The sequence below is a fragment of the Salmo salar genome, chromosome ssa04 (genome assembly GCF_905237065.1).
Source record: "Salmo salar chromosome ssa04, Ssal_v3.1, whole genome shotgun sequence".
Taxonomy (NCBI): Eukaryota; Metazoa; Chordata; class Actinopteri; order Salmoniformes; family Salmonidae; genus Salmo; species Salmo salar.
The window spans coordinates 15,285,545-15,311,230 of record NC_059445.1 but is presented as its reverse complement, the minus strand read 5'-3'; the positions used below and the strand labels follow the sequence as shown (position 1 = coordinate 15,311,230).

At 45.5% G+C, this 25,686-nt stretch overlaps 1 protein-coding gene across 5 annotated transcripts in view; it reads left to right on the top strand.

The window, feature by feature from the left end:
- Positions 1 to 25,686, top strand: part of LOC106602365 (lipopolysaccharide-responsive and beige-like anchor protein) — a 334,228-nt gene that overhangs the window by 35,812 nt on the left and 272,730 nt on the right. For all 5 annotated transcript variants that reach the window (XM_045716597.1, XM_045716594.1, XM_045716596.1 and 2 more), the window contains exons 2-7: positions 5,415 to 5,501; positions 5,782 to 5,926; positions 11,416 to 11,516; positions 14,868 to 14,963; positions 18,502 to 18,623; positions 19,798 to 19,924. In XM_045716597.1, coding sequence (XP_045572553.1) covers positions 5,415 to 5,501; positions 5,782 to 5,926; positions 11,416 to 11,516; positions 14,868 to 14,963; positions 18,502 to 18,623; positions 19,798 to 19,924 — 678 coding nt within the window. The remainder of the gene's footprint in view (positions 1 to 5,414; positions 5,502 to 5,781; positions 5,927 to 11,415; positions 11,517 to 14,867; positions 14,964 to 18,501; positions 18,624 to 19,797; positions 19,925 to 25,686) is intronic.

Below are 25,686 nucleotides of genomic sequence, written 5' to 3'. Positions count from 1 at the left end.
TGGCTGACAGCTGTGGTATATCAGACCATATACCACGGGTATGATAAAACCATTTTATTTTTACTGCTCTAGTTAACCAGTTTATAATAGCAATAAGGCACCTTGGAGGTTTGTGATATATGACCATTATACCACGGCTAAGGGCTGTATTCAGCCACTCCACATTGCGTAGTGCGTAAGAACAGCCCTTCGCCGTGGTATATTGGCCATATACCACACCCCCTCGGGGCTTGTTGCCTAATTAAACTGAATTTGTGCTAAAAAGGACGTTTCTTTTTCTGTGGTGTTCAGTGAAAGGTCAGTGATCGTAATACTTGCCCACAGAGGGCAGTTTCTATTATGTGGTTTATGAATAGCTCATCTGTTTAAAACACATATTTTACTATCTCTGGCTGTCTGACCTGTTTTTGAAGAAATGATATCTATGGTACTCTACAGATAGGCCTGGCTAAGTTCCTGAGAAAGCTGAGGTTGGGTTAGGAGATTCTCTTGTACTTAGACCTGCTTATTCACCCAAATTCCTCCTCTTGGGGGTCTCATCACTCCATTCTGACCGTCTCTATTTCAGCTTGAAAATCAACCTTACGGGAACATCATTAACAACTCAACTGGTACAGACACACACGGCTGCTTTTAATGGCGATGCGCTGGCACTCGTGGTGTCTCAACCATTAGCCTCTCATCTCAACCTTCTGAGCTTTCATCCTTTTAACAACCCCTCCGTGATGCGCCACACACACACACACACACACACACACACACACACACACACACACACACACACAGGCTGAGTGAACTCAGTACTCACACACTGACCTCCCTCTAGGCCAGTGCTGTCACCACGGTGGCCTCGCCCTCATGTGACTCCCCTCTCCCATCCTCTCCCCTGTCACCTGACTCTGACGGATGTCCGACTCGCCCAGAGTGTCAGGCTCGTAAAGCACCTGTTTTCTGTTGCTTCAGGCTGCAAATGACTGTTTGATTTATCAGCTACTGCAACGGGAGGAATGAAGGGAAGAGGGAAAGAATGTCACTGCTTTTATTTAATTTATTATTTTTCACTTTATTTAACTAGGCAAGTCGGTTAAGAACAAATTCTTATTTGCAATGACGGCCTACCCCGGATGACGCTGCGCCAAATGTGCGCCGCCCTATGGGACTCTCAATCACGGCCAGTTGTGATACAGTCTGGAGTTGAACCAGGGTCATTAGTGACGCCTCTAGCACTGAGATGCAGTGCCTTAGACCGCTGCGCCGCTCGGGAGTCCAATGGCTAATGGCCAGAGAGGGGAGGAGGAGGGAAGGGAACAATCACTTTCTGATGAACAAATCATTTACATAGCTTGCCTTTATTTAAATAAATAAATAAATATTTAAATAAAGGATTATTTTTTTGCACCATCATTGCCACCGCTCCACAATCACAATTTAGGTCCTACCTCTGAGGAGTCATGGATTGGCTCAGCAGCTGTATCTGAATGACGTATTTGGTTTGTGTGTGTGTGTTAGTGTGGGATCTATGGACGTATGATGTGAGCGTGTGTTTGTCGGGGTGGCACGGTCTGTTGTCATTGCTTTTATCTCCTGGATTGGTTGTCCATGGTGACAGGGGGCTACCCTGATTCCTCCTCAGCCCCCCCCTTCTGTTAATCCCGCTTGACTCATTTTAATGGGACAGGTTCCCATCAAACACAGCTTGAGGATATAATTTCATCCCAATCAAATTGTCTTCTCACCGCCTGTCTCGTGGCAAATGGTGGCGATCCCTCTTTGCTTTCCGTCCAGTGACAGGCCCTTCTTATTGATATCTTACAATATTAGTTTTGACATGTGCGTCGTTATTTTCCTTCTTATCACTTTCTATTAGGCAGGGTTCAATCATAAAAATGTCATCGCCACTATGAAATAAATGACAAATCATGACATTTATAGCTTGTACAATATATTTCCAGACACAAAGAACGTTATTCCTTCCTTAGCTATAGGGCTCTCTCTCACACGCGCACACACACACACACACACACACACACACACACACACACACACACACACACACACACACAAAGCCCCCATGTAGATAACCTTTTCCATGCTAAAGGTAGCATAATACATTCATTGACATCCTGCTGGCGTAGAAATAATACGATTCATGTTTTTGGAGGCAAAACATGTTTGCACATAGTGTGTGTGCACAAACACCAGCTGAGAAACACAACACACTGGCAGCGCCTAGATTAAATGAATAATATGCATGAAAGGTAAAGTAAAAAACCAGGTTTCAAACAGGAAACACATAACTGACAAAACAGCTCACCTAAGGGAGCAATCTAAGGGAATAGCGATCTATAAAATATATATTTATTTTCTTTGAATGCACTTGTTACAAATCTTGCATTTAGAACAAAAATGATGCCTTATGTAGGCCTAAACCTTTGAAAGCAATATATATATTTTATATATGCTGCAATCCAATTTCCCATATGGGACAAATAACATACAGTTACTGTTACTACTACAACTGGAACTGGGAAAAGAAATGCATTTTAGTATTAGCTAGAGTCTGAGGTTTATCACATCCTAGATGCCAGTTCTGTATGATGTCTCTATGTTCTCATAGCTGTAGGGTGATCCTGACTAAGATGTCACGTCTGCCAGCGCCAGTTGTTGCCATGACCTTACAAGATTAAAGTCAGGCTCTAAATAGGCTTCTCCACCAGCCCTTCTGCTGTTGTGTTGCTGCTGCATTGTGTTTGAGAAGTACGGAGGTCAGAAAGAGGCTAGAGTTAGACGACTACAGCCTGTATTCCACTCAGGACCAGGGAATATGAGCGGAGTGTAGCGAGGAGCGGAGCGTGCCCAATTTGACTGGAGCGCAGAGCGAGTTTCCCAAAAGCTGGAGCGTCAGCCTTCTCGCCCGCTCCAATTTCGCTTCAGTAGAGCTCACTTCACAAGCTCAGGGTATGCCCGGCCCAGCATGCATCTGTAGTGTGCTGCTATAGCCCCTTACTTTAGCTACTGTCATGGAGTTCCCTAAATATATTCATAAAGAAACTGATAAAACACACAGGTGAAAAATCAAGGTGACTTACAAAGATGGAAAAAAAGGTGTCCTTACTACGTGCACACAGAAAGGAACGAGGTGGGGAGCTAGCTAAGAGTGTCATTGTAGCAAGGTATTTATAAACCAAAAATCAGTTCTCTTAAGTTTTGTTCTGTTATCTATACAATAGGCCGTCATTGATTTTGGCCCACTAGGCCAGGCAAATTATCTCTTTCAATGAGCTTTCCATTTTGATAGGGTTATTTTACCTAAAATCGTTAAGGCCTACCTACAGACGACGACGACGACGACGACGACGCATCCTGCCAGCCTGACGAGTGGCCCGGAAGGTGTTTCGCATCCCCAGTGGCTCTGCAGGCGTGGAGAGGGTGTTCTCTGTTGCTGGCCTGCTCTCCAGGCACCAACCCATGAGCATGAGAACCACAGACTCTGGCCAAACTCGTGTTTAATAAAAATGAATTAAAGGCCCTGTAGACTGAGCCTAATAAGTCATTTTTCTTTTCATTTGTATTTCATTTTCAGTAAGTCACGGCATATATGTGAACTTTATGGACTATAATGATTGAATACAACATGGTGTTTAAATAATGAGAGCTTAATGTCCCTGCCAGGCTAGTGTGTCGTACTCGCAAATGCTTCAAAATGTATTTATTTGTAGGCTATAGCCTTGAAATAATTTAGCCTAAATAATTCATTTTCGTTCTTTTCTGAAACTACCTGTCTGGCTCCTGACCTATTTATCACGTTTATATGCTGTTTAATAAGACATGTAGCCTATTTGAAATGATGAGCGCTACTTAGTCTTTCTTACCCTTTTCTTGTTGTTTATGTCAATTATTTTCATTCAAATGAAATGGTTTGGTTTCAATACTTCAAAACCAAATGGTAGATCCATGTAGTCACAAAAATAGATGGGTGTTGGTTAAATTGTTATTTTAATGGCCTCCCGAGCGGCGCAGCGGTCTAAGGCACTGCATCGCAGTGTTTGAGGTGTCACTACAGACCCGGGTTCGATCCCAGGCTCTGTCACAGCCGACCTTGACAGGGAGACCCATGAGGCGGCGCACGATTGGCCCAGCATCATCTGGGTTCGGGGAGGGTTTGGCAGGCCGGGATTTCCTTATCCCATCGCGCTCTAGCGACTCCTTGTGGCGGGCCGGGTGCCTGCAAGCTGTCTTTGGTCGCCTGCAAGCTGTCTTTGGTCGCCTGCAAGCTGTCTTTGGTCGCCTGCAAGCTGTCTTTGGTCGCCTGCAAGCTGTCTTTGGTCGCCTGCAAGCTGTCTTTGGTCGCCTGCAAGCTGTCTTTGGTCGCCTGCAAGCTGTCTTTGGTCGCCTGCAAGCTGTCTTCGGTCGCCTGCAAGCTGTCTTCGGTCGCCTGCAAGAAGCAGTGCGGCGGTCGTGTTTCGGAGGATGCATGGCTATCGACCTTTGTCTCTCCCGAGTCTGTAGGGGAGTTGCAGCGATGGTACAAGATTGTAACTACCAATTGGATATCACGAAAGTGGGGAGAAAAAGGGGTAAAGTACCCTAAATGAAGTGATTTTGTTTTTGGATGAATGGAGCGCATTTGAAGCAGCAGTTTTATTATTTTTTCTCCTGTGAGCAAGGAGCAGTTTTTAGAAGAGCCGTTGGAAAGGATGTGGAGTGCCAGAGCGGTCTCCATGAGTGGGATTTCCCACCGCTCAAGTCCGCTCACATACTCTGCTCAGGACCAGGCAGGGTTTTATCATCTGGGATGTGTTTCATTTCAGGGAGGAATAACTACCCTCCGCTGTGCCCTTGTTCACTTGTCTTCACAGAATATGACAGCATTGAGGTGAAATAGGGCAGAGGGGAGTGGAGCATCTTTCTGTATTGAAGCCCAGCCTGCTCCATTGTTCACATCCTTGTACACATGTGAGACAACTGGATCGGATAGGTAACAGCAGTATGATAGATGCTAGGCGGAATACAGCTCAACTCTTTCCTCTAATCTAGTTGTCCACACAGGATCAGATGTTTAGAAATACACCATCCGGCTTGGTCCAGGGATTTGGTTATACAGTTGATGTGGCCCAGGAACCTGTGCCAGGGGTTTTATGTCCTAAAAAAAGGACATAAATAGGTGTGAGGGAAAAGCTCAGTGGCATATGCTAATCCAATTGCATTGGAGATGTTGTTTTTGACTCTGTGCTTTTGAATTGCGCAGGTTGATGAATCCTCTCTCTCTCTCCCTCTTTCTTTTTCCCTCTCTTTCTTTCGCTCTTTCTTTCTCACTCTCTCTCGCTCTCTCATCTCCCTCTCATTCTCTTTCTCTCTATTTTACCCTCATCTCTCCCTCTCCTCTCTCTCTCTCTCTCTCTCTCTCTCTCTAGTTGGTGGGGGGCCAGTTTGACCTGGAGATGAACTTCATTATCCAGGAGCAGGACAGCATTGTGTGCATGGTGGAGCTGCTGGACAAGGTGGGTGCTGCTCTCACAAAATGAAATGGAACAATATGTATAATATAATCTATGGTGGATGAGTTGTGGCTGTACACACATAGAAATACACAGAGAGAAATAGATTTTCTGCCAGCAACACCCATCGTGGTCTCATTGACTTGAATGGGGATCCCCGTTCTAGTAATTGTTAGGCCTATTTCTATGGGCACATGTTAGCGGTGGAGGATTGTAAAGCGCTTTGAGCATCTGGCAAATGTCTTTCTAAATGGGATCCATTATTATTATGTCTGGATCCCAGTGTGAGACCACGTGCCAGGCGGAGGTGTGGAGCATCTTCACGGCTATCCTGAAGAAGAGCGTGAGGAACCTGCAGGCCTGCACGGACACGGCCCTCATCAACCTGGTCCTGGACCGCGTGGCCCACACTGACAGCATGATCGCAGGTACTGCCACAGTAACACCAGAGGCCAAAGTAATGAGGTCACCCCAGTCCTCAGTACAGTATTTAGCTTGCTGACACCTACCTACAGGGCTGTCTAGTTCCCCTGGAGTGTGGATGATTGTCTCAGTCATAATCATTATCCAGTGGTTCTCCAAGTCCTGTGTTTTAATACCTTTTTAAATCCAAAGTAATGACCACTGCCTCAGTCCGAATGATTCCCTACTGTACAGGTATCTATCTCCCTTATAATGAGGAAGTGAGCTAGCCCTGTCTAATGCTCCTCACCTTCCCTCATCAAGCCTAGCCAGCTGACGGCACTATTCTGTGTGTCTGAGAAGAGACTACTTTGTCTTGCAGCAACTGAAGCACTGAGGAGGTGCGGACACCCATGGACGGATGGACAGAGACAGACAGAGACAGACACATCATCATTAGATTAGGAGTGTGTGTGCAGACCTGACAACACCACTCAGCCTCACGCTAACCCACTGCCCAGTCAGAGAAGTGACTCCCACACCAGTCAGTAGACACAATCACCAGCCTCAATCACTCACCAGACTCTCACCCAGTTACTAATGAGGCCAAAATAACTCTTCTAAAGCTCAATGATTTACCACTGGCCTGGCAGAGCAGGATGATCAGCCTTAGCATAATGAAACCATTAGCCAGACAGACAGACAGACCCAGGGAACATGGACATGCAGTCCAGGCCAGACAGACAGACAAACCCAGGCAACATTACTGGCTAATGCCATGGAGGACCATTTTCATCTCAGTGAACAGAGAGAGATGTCCTATAGCCTCCCCCCCAACACGGCTAGAATCCACTACTCCACCGGATTCTTGCTGTAAGCTCTGGACCTTTGCATCGGATCATCGCTGCTAGCTAGCTGCTACCGAGTGGCTATAGTGGCTAACGCCCCTGTCCCGAAGCTAGCACCAGTTAGCCACGAGCCAGGCGCATCTCCCGCCTGTGGCTCAGTTGGTAGAGCATGGTGTTTGCAACGCCAGCATGGTGTGTGCAACGCCAGGGTTGTGGGTTCAATTCCCACGGGGGACCAGTAAAAAAAATGTAATAAAAAAAAATGCATGATATGCATTCACTACTGTAAGTCGCTCTGGATAAGAGCGTCTGCTAAATGACTAAAATGTAATGTAAATGCAAACTAAATTACTACAACTACATTACCTCTTTCGCCAACTGGCCTGGACCCTTCGTTGATAAGGAGCCCCGTCGTTCCACCACGACTCGTCTGCCGACTTAACTCCATCCGCTGTGCCCTCAACCGGCCTTTGCCGGATGTCGGAGCAAGCGCTTCTACTAGCCCCGGCCTGCTAACTTTAAACGCCGTGTCTCCCACTTGCTAGGTAGTAGCGACTACCCAGTGGCTTCCCTGTTTCATCTATTGCTGTTCACTGGACCCTATGATCACTTGGCTACATAGCTGATCCCTGCTGGACTGTTCATTAATCACTGTACTCCATTTTGTTTATTTTTTGTTTATCTGTCGGGCCCAGCCGCGAACTCAGGCTCTGTGTGTAGTTAACCGACCCTCTCTGCCCATTCATCGCCATTTTACCTGTTGTTGTCTTAGCTGATTAGCTGTTGTTGTCTCACACTTTATTGTCTTAGCTAGCTCTCCCAATCAACACCTGTGATTGCTTTATGCCTCGCTTTATGTCTCTCTCAAATGTCAATATGCCTTGTATACTGTTGTTTAGGATAGTTATCATTGTTTTAGTTCACTGTGGAGCCCCTAGTCCCACTCAACATGCCTCAGATACCTCTTTTGTCCCACCTCCCACACATGCGGTGACCTCACCCAGCATAACTAGGGCGTCCAGAGATGCAACCTCTCTTATCGTCACAAAATGCCTTGGTTTACCTCCACTGTACCCGCACCCCACCATACCCCTGTCTGTACATTATGCCCTGAATCTACTCTACCACGCCCAGAAATCTGCTCCTTTTATTCTCTGTCCCCAACGCACTAGACCAGTTTTGACAGCCTTTAGCCGTACCCTCATCCTACTCCTCCTCTGTTCCTCGGGTGAAGTGGAGGTCAACCCAGGCCCTGCGTGTCCCCATGCACTCTCATTTGTTGACTTCTGTAACCGAAAAAGCCCTGGTTTCATCCATGTTAACATCAGAAGCTTCCTCCCTAAGTTTGTTTTACTCACTGCTTTAGCACACACTGCCAACTCTAATGTCCTTGCCGTGTCTGAATCCTGGCTTAGGAAGGCCACCAAAAATTCTGAGATTTCCATCCCCAACTTCAACATTTTCCGTCAAGATAGAACTGCCAAAGGGGTAGAGTTAGCTTGCAGAGTTCTGTCATACTTTCCAGGTCAAACAGTTCGAGGTTCTAATTTTTTTAATTAATCTCTCCAGAAATAAGTCCCTCACTGTTGCCGCCTGTTATAGACCCCCTTCAGCAAATTATCAAGGAACCCACCAGGTACAACCCTAAATCCGTAAACATGGGCACCCTGGCCATAGATATTATCCTGACCAACTTGCCCTCCAAATACACCTCTGCTGTTTTCAATCAGGATCTCAGCGATCATTGCCTGCATCCGCTATGTGTCCGCGGTCAAACGACCACCCGTCATCACTGTCAAAAGCTCCCTAAAACACTTCTGCGAGCAGGCCTTTCTAATCGACCTGGCCCGGGTATCCTGGAAGGATATTGACCTCATCCCGTCATTCGAGGATGCCTGGTCGTTCTTTAAAAGTAATTTCCTCACCATCTTAAATAAGCATGCCCCTTTCAAAAAATGTAGAACTAATAACAGATATAGCCCTTGGTTCACTCCAGACCTGACTGCCCTCGACCAGCACAAAAACATCCTGTGGCGGACTGCAATAGCATCGAATAGTCCCCGCGATATGCAACTTTTCAGGGAAGTCAGGAACCAATACACGCACTCAGTCAGGAAAGCAAAGGCTAGCTTTTTCAAACTCCAAAACGTTTTGGGACACTGTAAAGTCCATGGAGAATAAGAGCAGCACCTCCCAGCAGCCCACTGCACTGAGGCTAGGAAACACTGTCACCACCGATAAATCCACGATAATCGAGAATTTCAATAAGCATTTCTCTACGGCTGGCCATGCTTTCCTCCTGGCTACCCCAACCCCAACCCCGGCCAACAGCTCCGCACCCCCCGCAGCTACTTGCCCAAGCCTCTCCAGCTTCTCCTTCACCCAAATCCAGATAGCAGATGTTCTGAAAGAGCTGAAAAACCTGGACCTGTACAAATCAGCTGGGCTAGACAATCTGGACTCTCTCTTTCTAAAATTATCCGCCTCCATTGTTGCAACCCCGATTACCAATCTGTTCAACCTCTCTTTCGTATTGTCCGAGATCCCTAAAGATTGGAAAGCTGCCGCGGTCATCCCCCTCTTCAAAGGGTGTGACACTCTAGACCCAAACTGTTATAGACCTATATCCATCCTGCCCTGCCTTTCTAAAGTCTTCGAATGCCAAGTTAATAAACAGATCACTGACCTTTTCGAATCCCACCGTACCTTCTCCGCTGTGCAATCTGGTTTCCGAGCTTGTCACGGGTGCACCTCAGCCACGCTCAAAGTAATAAACGATATCATAACCGCCATCGATAAAGGATTGTACTGTGCAGCTATCTTCATCGACCTGGCCAAGGCTTTCGACTGTCAATCACCGTATTCTTATCGGCAGACTCAAGAGCCTTGGTTTCTCAAATGACTGCCTCACCTGGTTCACCAACTACTTCTCAGACAGAGTTCAGTGTGTCAAATCGGAGGGCCTGTTGTCCGGATCTCTGGCAGTCTCTATGGGGGTACCACAGGGTTCAATTCTCGGGCCGACTCTTTTCTCTGTATATATCAATGATGTCGCTCTTGCTGCGGGTGATTCCCTGATCCACCTCTACGCAGACGACATCATTCTGTATACATCTGGCCCTTCTTTGGACACTGTGTTAACAAACCTCCAAACGAGCTTCAATGCCATACAACACTCCTTCCGTGGCCTCCAACTGCTCTTAAACGCTAGTAAAACTAAATGCATGCTTTTCAACCGTTAGCTGCCTGCACCCACCCGCCCGACTAGCATCACTACTCTGGACGGGTCTGACCTAGAATATGTGGACAACTACAAATACCTAGGTGTCTGGCTAGACTGTAAACTCTCCTTCCAGTCTCATATTAAACATCTATAATCGGCTTTCTATTTCGCTACAAAGCATCCTTCACTCATGCTGCCAAACATACCCTAGTAAAACTGACCATCCTACCAATCCTCGACTTCGGCGACGTCCTTTACAAAATAGCCTCCAACACTCTACTCAGCAAACTGGATGCAGTCTTTCACAGTGCCATCCATTTTGTCACCAAAGCCCCATATACCACCCACCACTGCGACCTGTATGCTCTAGTCGGCTGGCCCTCGCTACATATTCGTCGCCAGACCCACTGGCTCCAGGTCATCTATAAGTCTTTGCTATCTCAGCTCACTGGTCTCGATAACAACACCCACCCGTAGCACGCGCTTCAGCAGGTATGTCTCACTGGTCATCCCCAAAGCCAACACCTCCTTTGGCCACCTTTCCTTCCAGTTTTCTGCTGCTAGTGACTGGAACGAATTGCCGAAATCGCTGAAGGTGGAGACTTATATTTCCCTCACTAACTTTAAACATCAGTTATCAGAGCAGCTATCAGAGCAGCTGTACATAGCTCATCTGTAAATAGCCCATCCAATCTACCAACCTCATCCCCATGTTGTTTTTATTTACTTTTCTGCTCTTTTGCGCACCAATATTTCTACTTGCACATCATCATCTGCGCATCTATCAGTCCAGTGTTAATGCTAAATTGTAATACTTCGCTACTATGGCCTATTTATTGCCTTACCACCTCACGCCATTTGCACACTGTATATAGACTTTCTTTTTTTATTTTCTATTGTGTTATTGACTGTACGCTTGTTTATTCCATGTGTAACTCTGTTGTTTTTTGTCGCACTACTTTGCTTTATCTTGGCCAGGTCGCAGTTGTAAATGAGAACTTGTTCTCAACTAGCCTACCTGGTGAAATAAAAAAATAATTACAATTAAAAAAAATATATATATTTAAAAAAACACATTGATGGGGAATGGCATAGCATTTCTCTACATTTGGTGAAAATATGTGTACTCAACAAATAAAGGTGATTTGGTTTGCATAGTATTTTAAGTGCTGAATATCTGATTTAAGTTTTTTGCGATGTCCTCTTTAGTATGAAGTGTTTTTGGTCTATTTGTAATCAATCCATAAAATGTTTTATTAGCCAAGTAACAAGAGGTTACACAATGATGTTACTTTGGTTATAGAGTTTCTGGAATATCCCTCTGTATGTGTATTGCTTTTCACTTTGACTCTGTTCAAGTCTATTGTTAGGGTGTGGAAACTTGTCAGTTTCCCCTCTTCACATATGTCATATTTAACCTGTGTGTGTCCCTTCCCTCTTCCAGACCTGATGGTGGACATGCTAGGAGTGCTGGCCAGCTACAGCATCACAGTCAAGGAGCTGAAGTTGTTCTTCAGCAAACTGCAATCTGAGAAAGGCCAATGGGTAACACATCTAGTCTAACCTTCATACCGTACCGCTCTGTCATATTTGTCTTGTAGAGAGCATGGGGAATGTGCTAGCAACACTTCAACTGGTAGCCTGTGCACAGCCTTTTAGCCTCTTAGCTCTGGTACCATACATCACATGTAGTGCAGACACACCATCGCTGTCTATTGGGCTAATCCAAAAAACATTACTGCATTATTAATGTGTAATAACTTGAGGAGGAAGTTGCCTCTTAGCACTGATTATGAAGGCAGTTTTATCATTCTACCTTCTACTGGGTAATGTTATGATTTAAGGAGAGGGTAAACTGATCTTAGATCAGTGTTTGGGATTAAATCACACACATTTAACAGTTGAACATAAATAGTACAATCCTATCATTTAGTTAAAGATAGTATCTATACTTAAGATAAATTAGTGGTTATAAAGTTGAAGAAGAATTTGTTTTCCAACCTGGGTTTTGTAGTTTTCCACCAAGACCTCCTGGACAGTCTTGCCTAGCAGGGTGGAGTTATTACAGTACAGTGGGAAGACAGCCTGGACGGTCTTGCCTAGCAGGGTGGAGTCATTACAGTACAGTGGGAAGACAGCCTGGACGGTCTTGCCTAGCAGGGTGGAGTCATTACAGTACAGTGGGAAGACAGCCTGGACCGTCTTGCCTAGCAGGGTGGAGTCATTACAGTACAGTGGGAAGACAGCCTGGACGGTCTTGCCTAGCAGGGTGGAGTCATTACAGTACAGTGGGAAGACAGCCTGGACCGTCTTGCCTAGCAGGGTGGAGTCATTACAGTACAGTGGGAAGACAGCCTGGACCGTCTTGCCTAGCAGGGTGGAGTCATTACAGTACAGTGGGAAGACAGCCTGGACCGTCTTGCCTAGCAGGGTGGAGTCATTACAGTACAGTGGGAAGACGGCCTGGACCGTCTTGCCTAGCAGGGTGGAGTCATTACAGTACAGTGGGAAGACGGCCTGGACCGTCTTGCCTAGCAGGGTGGTCATTACAGTAGCCGTTGTGTAAAAACAGCAGATCTAGTAGGTTCTACCATGAATATGAGTGTATATAATGTATTATCCACTGAGTCCCTGCTCCATTGAGACAGAAGGAGAGAGGGAAGGGATAGGGAGGCCCATTGATCAGTGTGGAATCAGATTATCAAGGAAATGGGGGCAAGCTGCTTTTGTGCTTCTCCATTCCCCCCCCCCACACACACACTGCTAGGTCTGTGAAATATTATCTGAGGGGGTTGGCAAGAGATGATGCGTCTATCAGGAGTCTCTCCATCACAGGATTTGAACAGAGTGAACACAGTGTGATATGCTTACTGCAGCCTCCACAGAAATTAAACCGACCGAGGCCTTGTCGGAAGAAAAGCTCATCAATATATTATGGAAGTTTATCAACTTTGATCACGGTTCCGTGGGTTTTGATTTACCTTTGGGTTGAAAGGAAGGGGGCTCTGATCTGAAGCGGGTGACCTTGCAGCATCAACGGGAATGTAAAGTAGATCAACAGAACTACTGCATTCTCAGGATAATGTCTCTAGAGAGTTCTCAACAAGATGTTGACTTGGTTAGTAGAGGTCAATATAGAAAAGCTGAAAATAGACCTTGACTCTGTAGTTGTGGAGATGTTGGTGTGTGTTTTTTTTGCTTGCTTACCTGCCTGTGAACTGGAACATATACAGTGCATTCAGGAAGTATTCAGACCCCCTTGCCTTTTTCCACATTTTGTTACGTTGCCGCCTTATTTTAAAATTGATTCAATTGGTTTTTTCCGCCTCAATCTACACACAACAACCCATTAATGGCAAAGCAAAAATTGGTTTTTAGACATTTTAGCAAATGTATGAAAAATAATCACATTTACATAATTATTCAGACCCTTCACTCAGTACTTTGTTGAATCACCTTTGGCAGCGATTACAGCCTTGTGTCTTCTTGGGTTTGACACTACAAGCTTGGCACACCTGTATTTGGGGAGTTTCTCCCATTCTTCTCTGTAGATCCGCTCAAGCTGTGTCAGGTTGGATGCAGCGTTGCTGCACAGCTATTTTCAGGTCTCTCCAGAGGTGTTCGATCGGGTTCATGTCCGGGCTTTGGCTGGACAACTCAAGGACATTCAGACTTGTCCCAAAGCCATTCCTGCATTGGCTTGGCTGTGTACTTAAGGTTGTTGTCCTGTTGGAAGGTGAACCTTCGCCCCAGTCGGAGGTCCTGAGCACTCTGTAGCAGGTTTTCGTCAAGGATCTCTCTGCTCCGTTCATCTATCCCTCGATCCTGACTAGTCTCCCAGTCTCTGCCGCTGAAAAACATCCCCACAGCATGATGCTGCCACCACCATGCTTCAACTTAGGGATGGTGCCAGGTTTCCTCAAGATGTGGCGCTTGGCATTCAGGCCAAAGAGTTCAATTTTGGTTTCATCAGACCAAAAAATCTTAGAGTCCTTTAGGTGCCTTTTGCCAAACTCAAAGCAGGTTGTCATGTGCCTTTTACTGAGGAGTGGTTTCCTTCTGGCCACTCTACCATAAAGGCTGATTGGTGGAGTGCGGCAGAGATGGTTGTCCTTCTGGAAGGTTCTCCCATCTCCACAGAGGAACTCTAGAGCTCTGTCAGAGTGACCATCGGGTTCTTGTTCACCTCCCTGACCAAGGCCCTTCTCCCCTGATTGCTCAGTTTGGCCAGGTGGCCAGCTCTAGGCAGAGTCTTAGTGGTTCCAAACTTCTTCCATTTAATAATTATGGAGGCTACAGTGTTCTTGGGGACCTTGAATACTGCAGACATTGTTTTGGTACCCTTCCCCAGATCGGTGCCTTGACACAATCCTGTCTCGGAGCTCTACAGACAATTCCTTCCACCTCATGGCTTGGTTTTTGCTCTGACATGCACTGTCAGCTGTGAGATCTTATATAGACAGGTGTGTGCCTTTTTGCAAATCATGTCCAATCAATTGAATTTACCACAGGTGGAATCCAAACAAGTTGTAGGAACATCTCAAGGATGATCAATGGAAACAGGATGCACCTGAACTCAAATTAGTCTCATAGTGAAGGGTCTGAATACTTATGTAGATAAGGTTTGTATTTGTAATACATTTGCAAAAAATGATAAAAACCTGTTTTTGCTTTGTCATTATGGGGTATTGTTTGAAAGTTTGATGAGGATTTTTTTGTATTTCATCAATTTTAGAATAAGGCTGTAACGTAACAAAATGTGGAAACAGGGAAGGGTGTCTGAATACTTTCCCGAATGCACTGTAGCTTTACATTTAAGTGTGTTTGTGCGTGTGTACGCGGTGCACCCGTATCAAAGTCTGTGGCGTCTCATCTTGTGCGGGTTCTTCCCTCCAGCCTCCCCATGCGGTGAAGCTGCTGTCTGTTCTGAGGAGCATGGCCCACCGGAACGGACCTGACTCTTTCTTCAGCTTCCCAGGGAAGAGTGCTGCTGTGAGTACATTTACAGTAACAACTCAGTACACCTCCACATGTATACCTGACTACCCAACTAGACTACAGTCTGACGCTACACCTGGTATGACACTATTCCCCTAAGCACTGTTCAAGTAGGGCGCTATGTAAGGTAAAAGTCGTTTCAGACTTAGTGACTGGTATGAGTCTCGGTGAACATGGTGTCTATGGTAAGGTAGTGGTATTTACAGCACGTCTGGATAGGTTCTAAATGGGTTACATCCTCTTGTGCTTGACTTCCCACATGATCCAAGGCCGGACGCATTAGCAATAACTAAGATAATGCATCATGAATTGCCTATAAGCTCTGGCCCAGCACACATCTTGGCTTCTATATCCTATAATGCCAAGGTTTACCAACCATATGTAGCTTGGGTCATACTGTACTACTGTATCTGTGTGTGTTGAATAAGCAGCATGGGAAGAGAGGAGGAGCACCGATGCTAGCTAATCTTCCTCTGTTCTCCTCTCCTCCCTTCATTCTAATGCTCCTAGCCGTCTTCCCTCTGTTCTCTTCCTCCTCCCTTCATTCTAATGCTCCTAGCCGTCTTCCCTCTGTTCTCCTCCTCCTCCCTTCATTCTAATGCTCCTAGCCATCATCCCTCTGTTCTCCTCCTCCCTTCATTCTAATGCTCCTAGCCGTCTTCCCTCTGTTCTCCTCCTCCTCCTCCCTTCATTCTAATGCTCCTAGCCGTCTTCCCTCTGTTCTCCTCCTCCTCCTCCCTTCATTCTAATGCTCCTAGCCGTCTTCCCTCTGTTCTCCTCCTCCTCCTCCCTTCATTCTAATGCTCCTAGCCGTCTTCCCTCTGTTCTCCTCCTCCTCCCTTCATTCTAATGCTCCTAGCCGTCTTCCCTCTGTTCTCCTCCTCCTCCTCCCTTCATTCTAATGCTCCTAGCCGTCTTCCCTCTGTTCTCCTCCTCCTCCTCCCTTCATTCTAATGCTCCTAGCCGTCTTCCCTCTGTTCTCCTCCTCCTCCTCCCTTCATTCTAATGCTCCTAGCCGTCTTCCCTCTGTTCTCCTCCTCCTCCTCCCTTCATTCTAATGCTCCTAGCCGTCTTCCCTCTGTTCTCCTCCTCCTCCCTTCATTCTAATGCTCCTAGCCGTCTTCCCTCTGTTCTCCTCCTCCTCCCTTCATTCCAATGCTCCTAGCCGTCTTCCCTCTGTTCTCCTCTTCCTCCTCCCTTCATTCTAATGCTCCTAGCCGTCTTCCCTCTGTTCTCCTCCTCTCCTCCCTTCATTCTAATGCTCCTAGCCGTCTTCCCTCTGTTATCCTCCTCCTCCTCCCTTCATTCTAATGCTCCTAGCCGTCTTCCCTCTGTTCTCCTCCTCCTCCTCCCTTCATTCTAATGCTCCTAGCCGTCTTCCCTCTGTTCTCCTCCTCCTCCCTTCATTCTAATGCTCCTAGCCGTCTTCCCTCTGTTCTCCTCCTCCTCCCTTCATTCTAATGCTCCTAGCCGTCTTCCCTCTGTTCTCCTCCTCCTCCCTTCATTCTAATGCTCCTAGCCGTCTTCCCTCTGTTCTCCTCCTCCTCCCTTCATTCTAATGCTCCTAGCCGTCTTCCCTCTGTTCTCCTCCTCCTCCTCCCTTCATTCTAATGCTCCTAGCCGTCTTCCCTCTGTTCTCCTCCTCCTCCTCCCTTCATTCTAATGCTCCTAGCCGTCTTCCCTCTGTTCTCCTCCTCCTCCTCCCTTCATTCTAATGCTCCTAGCATCTTCCCTCTGTTCTCCTCTTCCTCCTCCCTTCATTCTAATGCTCCTAGCCATCTTCCCTCTGTTCTCCTCTTCCTCCTCCCTTCATTCTAATGCTCCTAGCCGTCTTCCCTCTGTTCTCCTCCTCCTCCCTTCATTCTAATGCTCCTAGCCGTCTTCCCTCTGTTCTCCTCCTCCTCCTCCCTTCATTCTAATGCTCCTAGCCGTCTTCCCTCTGTTCTCCTCCTCCTCCCTTCATTCTAATGCTCCTAGCCGTCTTCCCTCTGTTCTCCTCCTCCTCCCTTCATTCTAATGCTCCTAGCCGTCTTCCCTCTGTTCTCTCCTCCTCCTCCCTTCATTCTAATGCTCCTAGCCGTCTTCCCTCTGTTCTCCTCCTCCTCCTCCCTTCATTCTAATGCTCCTAGCCGTCTTCCCTCTGTTTCTCCTCCTCCTCCCTTCATGCTAATGCTCCTAGCCGTCTTCCCTCTGTTCTCCTCCTCCTCCCTTCATTCTAATGCTCCTAGCCGTCTTCCCTCTGTTCTCCTCCTCCTCCCTTCATTCTAATGCTCCTAGCCGTCTTCCCTCTGTTCTCCTCCTCCCCTCCCTTCATTCTAATGCTCCTAGCCGTCTTCCCTCTGTTCTCCTCCTCCTCCTCCCTTCATTCTAATGCTCCTAGCCGTCTTCCCTCTGTTCTCCTCCTCCTCCTCCCTTCATTCTAATGCTCCTAGCCGTCTTCCCTCTGTTCTCCTCTTCCTCCTCCCTTCATTCTAATGCTCCTAGCCATCTTCCCTCTGTTCTCCTCCTCCTCCCTTCATTCTAATGCTCCTAGCCGTCTTCCCTCTGTTCTCCTCCTCCTCCCTTCATTCTAATGCTCCTAGCCGTCTTCCCTCTGTTCTCCTCCTCCTCCCTTCATTCTAATGCTCCTAGCCGTCTCTGTACTCCTTCTCACCCCTTCCTTCTCATAGCAGCAATCCCCTAAGCTGCTTTTTCCAATACCTTTTTTATCTATCCACCCATTCAGCCAGCCAGCCATGTGATTTAGTGAGTGAAAGAATAACATATAAGTCCCCTGGGAATGTTCTGTTATTCCCCTCTCTTTCTCTTAAAATAGAGCAGTTTTCTAATACACTTCCTGGTGTCAATGGGTTTAAAAGTGAGGACTTAGTGAAGCTAACTCAGTTAAGATGCTCTTGCTGAACTCTTCAAGGTAATGAAGGATAAACTTATCAGACATAGTTTAAGCTATGATCTCATATCTTAGGTGACGTCGGCTACGTTTTCATGAAGGACGACAGCCTTATGGCTACGTTTTAACTGTGTGTCCGTCCAGGACCTTTACCCTTCACTATTTTCTCTGAGTCTCACCTGAATGCTGCCTACACCTGTTTGTGGCCATGGTACATTTGACTGTACAGTACCTGGGCTAGAGAGCTAACTATAGAGATAATCATGTCTGCTCCCATTTTGTCTTACAATAGATGTCTGGAACACTCACATTGTATGTAGAGAGAGAGAGTGAGTGTGTGTGCACTGTATGTCTCTGTGTACCCTTCCATTGCCATGGTGAGGGTGAGCTCAGGGCCGCCCTAAGAGGGTCTGTGATTGGTGTGTGTGCGCAGCGGAGACTGAGCACTAAGCACACGCCTTCCCCTTGCTGTGAATCTGGCTAATGAGGCAGGAAGTCCTCTGGAGAGACACACACACACACGCATGAACTTCTCCATCCCTTCCTTCTTGGACCCACTGTAGTCTAGGTCACACTACTCCCAATCCTATTTCTAAAACAGTCTTTCTCAACTCGTTGAGCTAACCGTTTGTCTCCTCACAGGCTATAGCTCTGCCCCCTATAGCCAAATGGCCGTACCAGAATGGATTCACCTTCCACACGTGGCTCCGCAGGGATCCAATCAACAACATCAATGTTGACAAGGACAAGCCTTACCTGTACTGGTGAGTTACATACACCAGCTGTCCATGTTTCAGATCAACTCCTCTGCACTCGGCGACTGCAGACTGACTAGGAATCACCTTGCATCCTAAATGGCGAATCATCATGATTTGTCGACCAGTCAGTCTGTAGCCACCGACTAATGTAGTCAATCTCATACACCCACACTAACACTGACAAACTTACTGCTGCTTGATTTGTTCTCTTTCTCTATGCAAATGACGTCTCTACTCATATCCTAACTTGAGATACCCATGCATACATTTTGTATGGATAATCTGATATTATTCAGGTGTATTCAAATAGAATTTGGCTCGTACCGTAGTTCCCTTTCTGTATGTGTGTGTTTGTGTATACTGTATTTGCACGCCAAGGAAGCTATTAGATTTTTTTCCCCTTGTTCATCAAAATTGTAGGATGAAGTCATCCCCAAATAGTCTTAAAAAAAATAAAATACATCAGAGAGGCTTAATACACACACACACACACACACACACACACACACACACACACACACACACAAATTACTAGATGAAGAAGGCATACTGATGCAATGCCTCTCCCTCTGTTTCCATTTACCTCTCTCTCATCCTTCTCTCGCTTTCTCTCTCCCCTCTCCTCTTGCTCTCCTCTCCCCCTTACTCTTTCCTCTCTCCATTCCTCCCTCCCTCTCTCATGGACAGTTAATCAGGGCCTCACTCGTTCCTATTTTCAGCCGATAATTAATTTCTGTCAAAAAATCTAATTGATGTGCCGGGATTTGGTGGGCCTTCTGTTTGGTGGGCCTTCTGAAAATGATAACCAACCACACTCAGCCAGCCAGCTAGAGGTAGAAAAGTGTGTAGTAAAACTACTTCAGACTCTGCCCTTTTAAAAAGAGATTAGTTCACTAAATCACACACGGCGACCGGCGGGGCCCCTGCTCGCTCAGAACAGACACCCACAAATGGGAATTTGTTGTGAAGTTGATAAATAATTGAGGCTTTCGCCATCTCTGTCTCTCCTCCGTTTTCAAAATGTTTTTTTTTTTTAGAATTTGTATGTTTGAATGATTTATTGGCAGGTTGACTTGTCTCAACCCCCCCGTCTGCCCTTGAGTGTTAGGCTGTGTTAAAGTGAGCGTCACGCTCACTAACTGAAATGTGTTATTTCTTTTTCTTCCCTCTCTTCCTGTAGTTTTCGCACCAACAAAGGTCTGGGATACTCTGCACACTTTGTGAGCGGCTGTTTGATTGTGACCTCGTTAAAGTCCAATGGGAAGGGATTCCAGCACTGTGTGAAATATGACTTCAAACCACAGAAGGTAGGCAGACGGCGAGGCGGACAGACACTGTCCTGTGGGAGAGACACACACTAACCTAGCACTCATAAAACATAGAAACACGTGCTAAGTAGGACACACAAACATGTTCTCTTTCGCGTAGGACACACAGAGAACAAATTGTACGCAGGCATAGTACACATAGACCGCCCTCTCGTCTAGGCCCTTTGGGATGAAGCGTAGTGATCTGGTCCTTCTTCTGGGGGCCTGTAATGTCAGAGCAGAACGGTGAAAAAAGGATAGAAGGAATGAGAGAGAGGGATGATGTAATGGGGCACGACACACAGCCAGACCATAGCACCCAGACCCAGTCAAGCCCAACAGCATCGGTGAAATCCGTGGTGCCCCTGGCCAATTAAAACTCCCCTTGTTATCCCCCAGAGTGCAACACCGCTACTCTACTTCCTCCTCAGACTCAGAACCTCATTCTATCTTTAGGCCTCTGTATTCCACGGTCGGTCTTATCTCCCAAGCTGTCTGCCTGGTAACTCTAATAACCTATTTCGCTGGATTCTTCCAATGTCTGACAGAAATCTGAGCAGCCGATGTAGGTGGGATTGTAGCCCAAGGGGTTTAGGTGCTGATCGGGCGATGTCCCATGTCTCATAAGGGAAACTCTGTGAAGGCAGCTAGGAATGAGGCTAAAATTAAGGCTGGCCAATGCTTTTTTTGGTCGTTTGCAGTCTGCTGCTGCCAATGTGAAACTCATGATAACATAGCCTATTATTCATTGTATCTTGTTAGTAACTTCATTACCATTGTTGTAAATTAAATTTTAATTTAAAACATTATAACAACAAAAATGTGTGAAACTGGTGAAGTGTTTAGGGTGTTAGGTCCATAGAAATATAATCTCATTCTAGTGCTGTGGTTAAGTTTAAGTTGTTGTTTCAGTTTAACCATGGTGGTTAAGTTGTTGTTTCAGTTTAACCATGGTGGTTAAGTTGTTGTTTCAGTTTAACCATGGTGGTTAAGTTGTTGTTTCAGTTTAACCATGGTGGTTAAGTTGTTGTTTCAGTTTAACCATGGTGGTTAAGTTGTTGTTTCAGTTTAACCATGGTGGTTAAGTTGTTGTTTCAGTTTAACCATGGTGGTTAAGTTGTTGTTTCAGTTTAACCATGGTGGTTAAGTTGTTGTTTCAGTTTAACCATGGTGGTTAAGTTGCTGTTTCAGTTTAACCATGGTGGTTAAGTTGTTGTTTCAGTTTAACCATGGTGGTTAAGTTGTTGTTTCAGTTTAACCATGGTGGTTAAGTTGTTGTTTCAGTTTAACCATGGTGGTTTAAGTTGTTGTTTCAGTTTAACCATGGTGGTTAAGTTGTTGTTTCAGTTTAACCATGGTGGTTAAGTTGTTGTTTCAGTTTAACCATGGTGGTTAAGTTGTTGTTTCAGTTTAACCATGGTGGTTAAGTTGTTGTTTCAGTTTAACCATGGTGGTTAAGTTGTTGTTTCAGTTTAACCATGGTGGTTAAGTTGTTGTTTCAGTTTAACCATGGTGGTTAAGTTGTTGTTTCAGTTTAACCATGGTGGTTAAGTTGTTGTTTCAGTTTAACCATGGTGGTTAAGTTGTTGTTTCAGTTTAACCATGGTGGTTAAGTTGTTGTTTCAGTTTAACCATGGTGGTTAAGTTGTTGTTTCAGTTTAACCATGGTGGTTAAGTTGTTGTTTCAGTTTAACCATGGTGGTTAAGTTGTTGTTTCAGTTTAACCATGGTGGTTAAGTTGTTGTTTCAGTTTAACCATGGTGGTTAAGTTGTTGTTTCAGTTTAACCATGGTGGTTAAGTTGTTGTTTCAGTTTAACCATGGTGGTTAAGTTGTTGTTTCAGTTTAACCATGGTGGTTAAGTTGTTGTTTCAGTTTAACCATGGTGGTTAAGTTGTTGTTTCAGTGGTACATGTTAACCATGGTGGTTAAGTTGTTGTTGTTTCAGTGGTACATGTTGACCATGGTGGTTAAGTTGTTGTTGTTTCAGTGGTACATGGTGACCATGGTGGTTACGTTGTTGTTGTTTGTCTTTCAGTGGTACATGTTGACCATGGTGGTTACGTTGTTGTTTGTCTTTCAGTGGTACATGGTGACCATGGTGGTTAAGTTGTTGTTGTTTCAGTGGTACATGGTGACCATGGTGGTTAAGTTGTTGTTGTTTCAGTGGTACATGGTGACCATGGTGGTTAAGTTGTTGTTGTTTCAGTGGTACATGGTGACCATGGTGGTTAAGTGTTGTTGTTTCAGTGGTACATGGTGACCATGGTGGTTAAGTTGTTGTTTGTCTTTCAGTGTTACATGGTGGCCATGGTGGTTAAGTTGTTGTTGTTTCAGTGGTACATGGTGACCATGGTGGTTAAGTTGTTGTTGTTTCAGTGGTACATGGTGACCATGGTGGTTAAGTTGTTGTTGTTTCAGTGGTACATGGTGACCATGGTGGTTAAGTTGTTGTTGTTTCAGTGGTACATGGTGACCATGGTGGTTAAGTTGTTGTTGTTTCAGTGGTACATGGTGACCATGGTGGTTAAGTTGTTGTTGTTTCAGTGGTACATGGTGACCATGGTGGTTAAGTTGTTGTTGTTTCAGTGGTACATGGTGACCATGGTGGTTAAGTTGTTGTTGTTTCAGTGGTACATGGTGACCATGGTGGTTAAGTTGTTGTTGTTTCAGTGGTACATGGTGACCATGGTGGTTAAGTTGTTGTTGTTTCAGTGGTACATGGTGACCATGGTGGTTAAGTTGTTGTTGTTTCAGTGGTACATGGTGACCATGGTGGTTAAGTTGTTGTTGTTTCAGTGGTACATGGTGACCATGGTGGTTAAGTTGTTGTTGTTTCAGTGGTACATGGTGACCATGGTGGTTAAGTTGTTGTTGTTTCAGTGGTACATGGTGACCATGGTGGTTAAGTTGTTGTTGTTTCAGTGGTACATGGTGACCATGGTGGTTAAGTTGTTGTTGTTTCAGTGGTACATGGTGACCATGGTGGTTAAGTTGTTGTTGTTTCAGTGGTACATGGTGACCATGGTGGTTAAGTTGTTGTTGTTTCAGTGGTACATGGTGACCATGGTGGTTACGTTGTTGTTGTTTCAGTGGTACATGGTGACCATGGTGGTTAAGTTGTTGTTGTTTCAGTGGTACATGGTGACCATGGTGGTTAAGTTGTTGTTGTTTCAGTGGTACATGGTGACCATGGTGGTTAAGTTGTTGTTGTTTCAGTGGTACATGGTGACCATGGTGGTTAAGTTGTTGTTGTTTCAGTGGTACATGGTGACCATGGTGGTTAAGTTGTTGTTGTTTCAGTGGTACATGGTGACCATGGTGGTTAAGTTGTTGTTGTTTCAGTGGTACATGGTGACCATGGTGGTTAAGTTGTTGTTGTTTCAGTGGTACATGGTGACCATGGTGGTTAAGTTGTTGTTGTTTCAGTGGTACATGGTGACCATGGTGGTTAAGTTGTTGTTGTTTCAGTGGTACATGGTGACCATGGTGGTTAAGTTGTTGTTGTTTCAGTGGTACATGGTGACCATGGTGGTTAAGTTGTTGTTGTTTCAGTGGTACATGGTGACCATGGTGGTTAAGTTGTTGTTGTTTCAGTGGTACATGGTGACCATGGTGGTTAAGTTGTTGTTGTTTCAGTGGTACATGGTGACCATGGTGGTTAAGTTGTTGTTGTTTCAGTGGTACATGGTGACCATGGTGGTTAAGTTGTTGTTGTTTCAGTGGTACATGGTGACCATGGTGGTTAAGTTGTTGTTGTTTCAGTGGTACATGGTGACCATGGTGGTTAAGTTGTTGTTGTTTCAGTGGTACATGGTGACCATGGTGGTTAAGTTGTTGTTGTTTCAGTGGTACATGGTGACCATGGTGGTTAAGTTGTTGTTGTTTCAGTGGTACATGGTGACCATGGTGGTTAAGTTGTTGTTGTTTCAGTGGTACATGGTGACCATGGTGGTTAAGTTGTTGTTGTTTCAGTGGTACATGGTGACCATGGTGGTTAAGTTGTTGTTGTTTCAGTGGTACATGGTGACCATGGTGGTTAAGTTGTTGTTGTTTCAGTGGTACATGGTGACCATGGTGGTTAAGTTGTTGTTGTTTCAGTGGTACATGGTGACCATGGTGGTTAAGTTGTTGTTGTTTCAGTGGTACATGGTGACCATGGTGGTTAAGTTGTTGTTGTTTCAGTGGTACATGGTGACCATGGTGGTTAAGTTGTTGTTGTTTCAGTGGTACATGGTGACCATGGTGGTTAAGTTGTTGTTGTTTCAGTGGTACATGGTGACCATGGTGGTTAAGTTGTTGTTGTTTCAGTGGTACATGGTGACCATGGTGGTTAAGTTGTTGTTGTTTCAGTGGTACATGGTGACCATGGTGGTTAAGTTGTTGTTGTTTCAGTGGTACATGGTGACCATGGTGGTTAAGTTGTTGTTGTTTCAGTGGTACATGGTGACCATGGTGGTTAAGTTGTTGTTGTTTCAGTGGTACATGGTGACCATGGTGGTTAAGTTGTTGTTGTTTCAGTGGTACATGGTGACCATGGTGGTTAAGTTGTTGTTGTTTCAGTGGTACATGGTGACCATGGTGGTTAAGTTGTTGTTGTTTCAGTGGTACATGGTGACCATGGTGGTTAAGTTGTTGTTGTTTCAGTGGTACATGGTGACCATGGTGGTTAAGTTGTTGTTGTTTCAGTGGTACATGGTGACCATGGTGGTTAAGTTGTTGTTGTTTCAGTGGTACATGGTGACCATGGTGGTTAAGTTGTTGTTTCAGTGGTACATGGTGACCATGGTGGTTAGTTGTTGTTGTTTCAGTGGTACATGGTGACCATGGTGGTTAAGTTGTTGTTGTTTCAGTGGTACATGGTGACCATGGTGGTTAAGTTGTTGTTGTTTCAGTGGTACATGGTGACCATGGTGGTTAAGTTGTTGTTGTTTCAGTGGTACATGGTGACCATGGTGGTTAAGTTGTTGTTGTTTCAGTGGTACATGGTGACCATGGTGGTTAAGTTGTTGTTGTTTCAGTGGTACATGGTGACCATGGTGGTTAAGTTGTTGTTTCAGTGGTACATGGTGACCATGGTGGTTAAGTTGTTGTTGTTTCAGTGGTACATGGTGACCATGGTGGTTACGTTGTTGTTGTTTGTCTTTCAGTGGTACATGGTGACCATGGTGGTTACGTTGTTGTTTCAGTGGTACATGGTGACCATGGTGGTTAAGTTGTTGTTTCAGTGGTACATGGTGACCATGGTGGTTACGTTGTTGTTGTTTGTCTTTCAGTGGTACATGTTGACCATGGTGGTTACGTTGTTGTTTGTCTTTCAGTGGTACATGGTGACCATGGTGATTTAGTTGTTGTTTCAGTGGTACATGGTGACCGTGGTGGTTAAGTTGTTGTTGTTTCAGTGGTACATGGTGACCATGGTGGTTAAGTTGTTGTTTCAGTGGTACATGGTGACCATGGTGGTTAAGTTGTTGTTTCAGTGGTACATGGTGACCATGGTGGTTAAGTTGTTGTTTGTCTTTCAGTGGTACATGGTGACCATGGTGGTTAAGTTGTTGTGTGTTGTTGTTTCAGTGGTACATGGTGACCATGGTGGTTAAGTTGTTGTGTGTTGTTGTTTCAGTGGTACATGGTGACCATGGTGGTTAAGTTGTTGTGTGTTGTTGTTTCAGTGGTACATGGTGACCATGGTGGTTAAGTTGTTGTTGTTTCAGTGGTACATGGTGACCATGGTGGTTAAGTTGTTGTGTGTTGTTGTTTCAG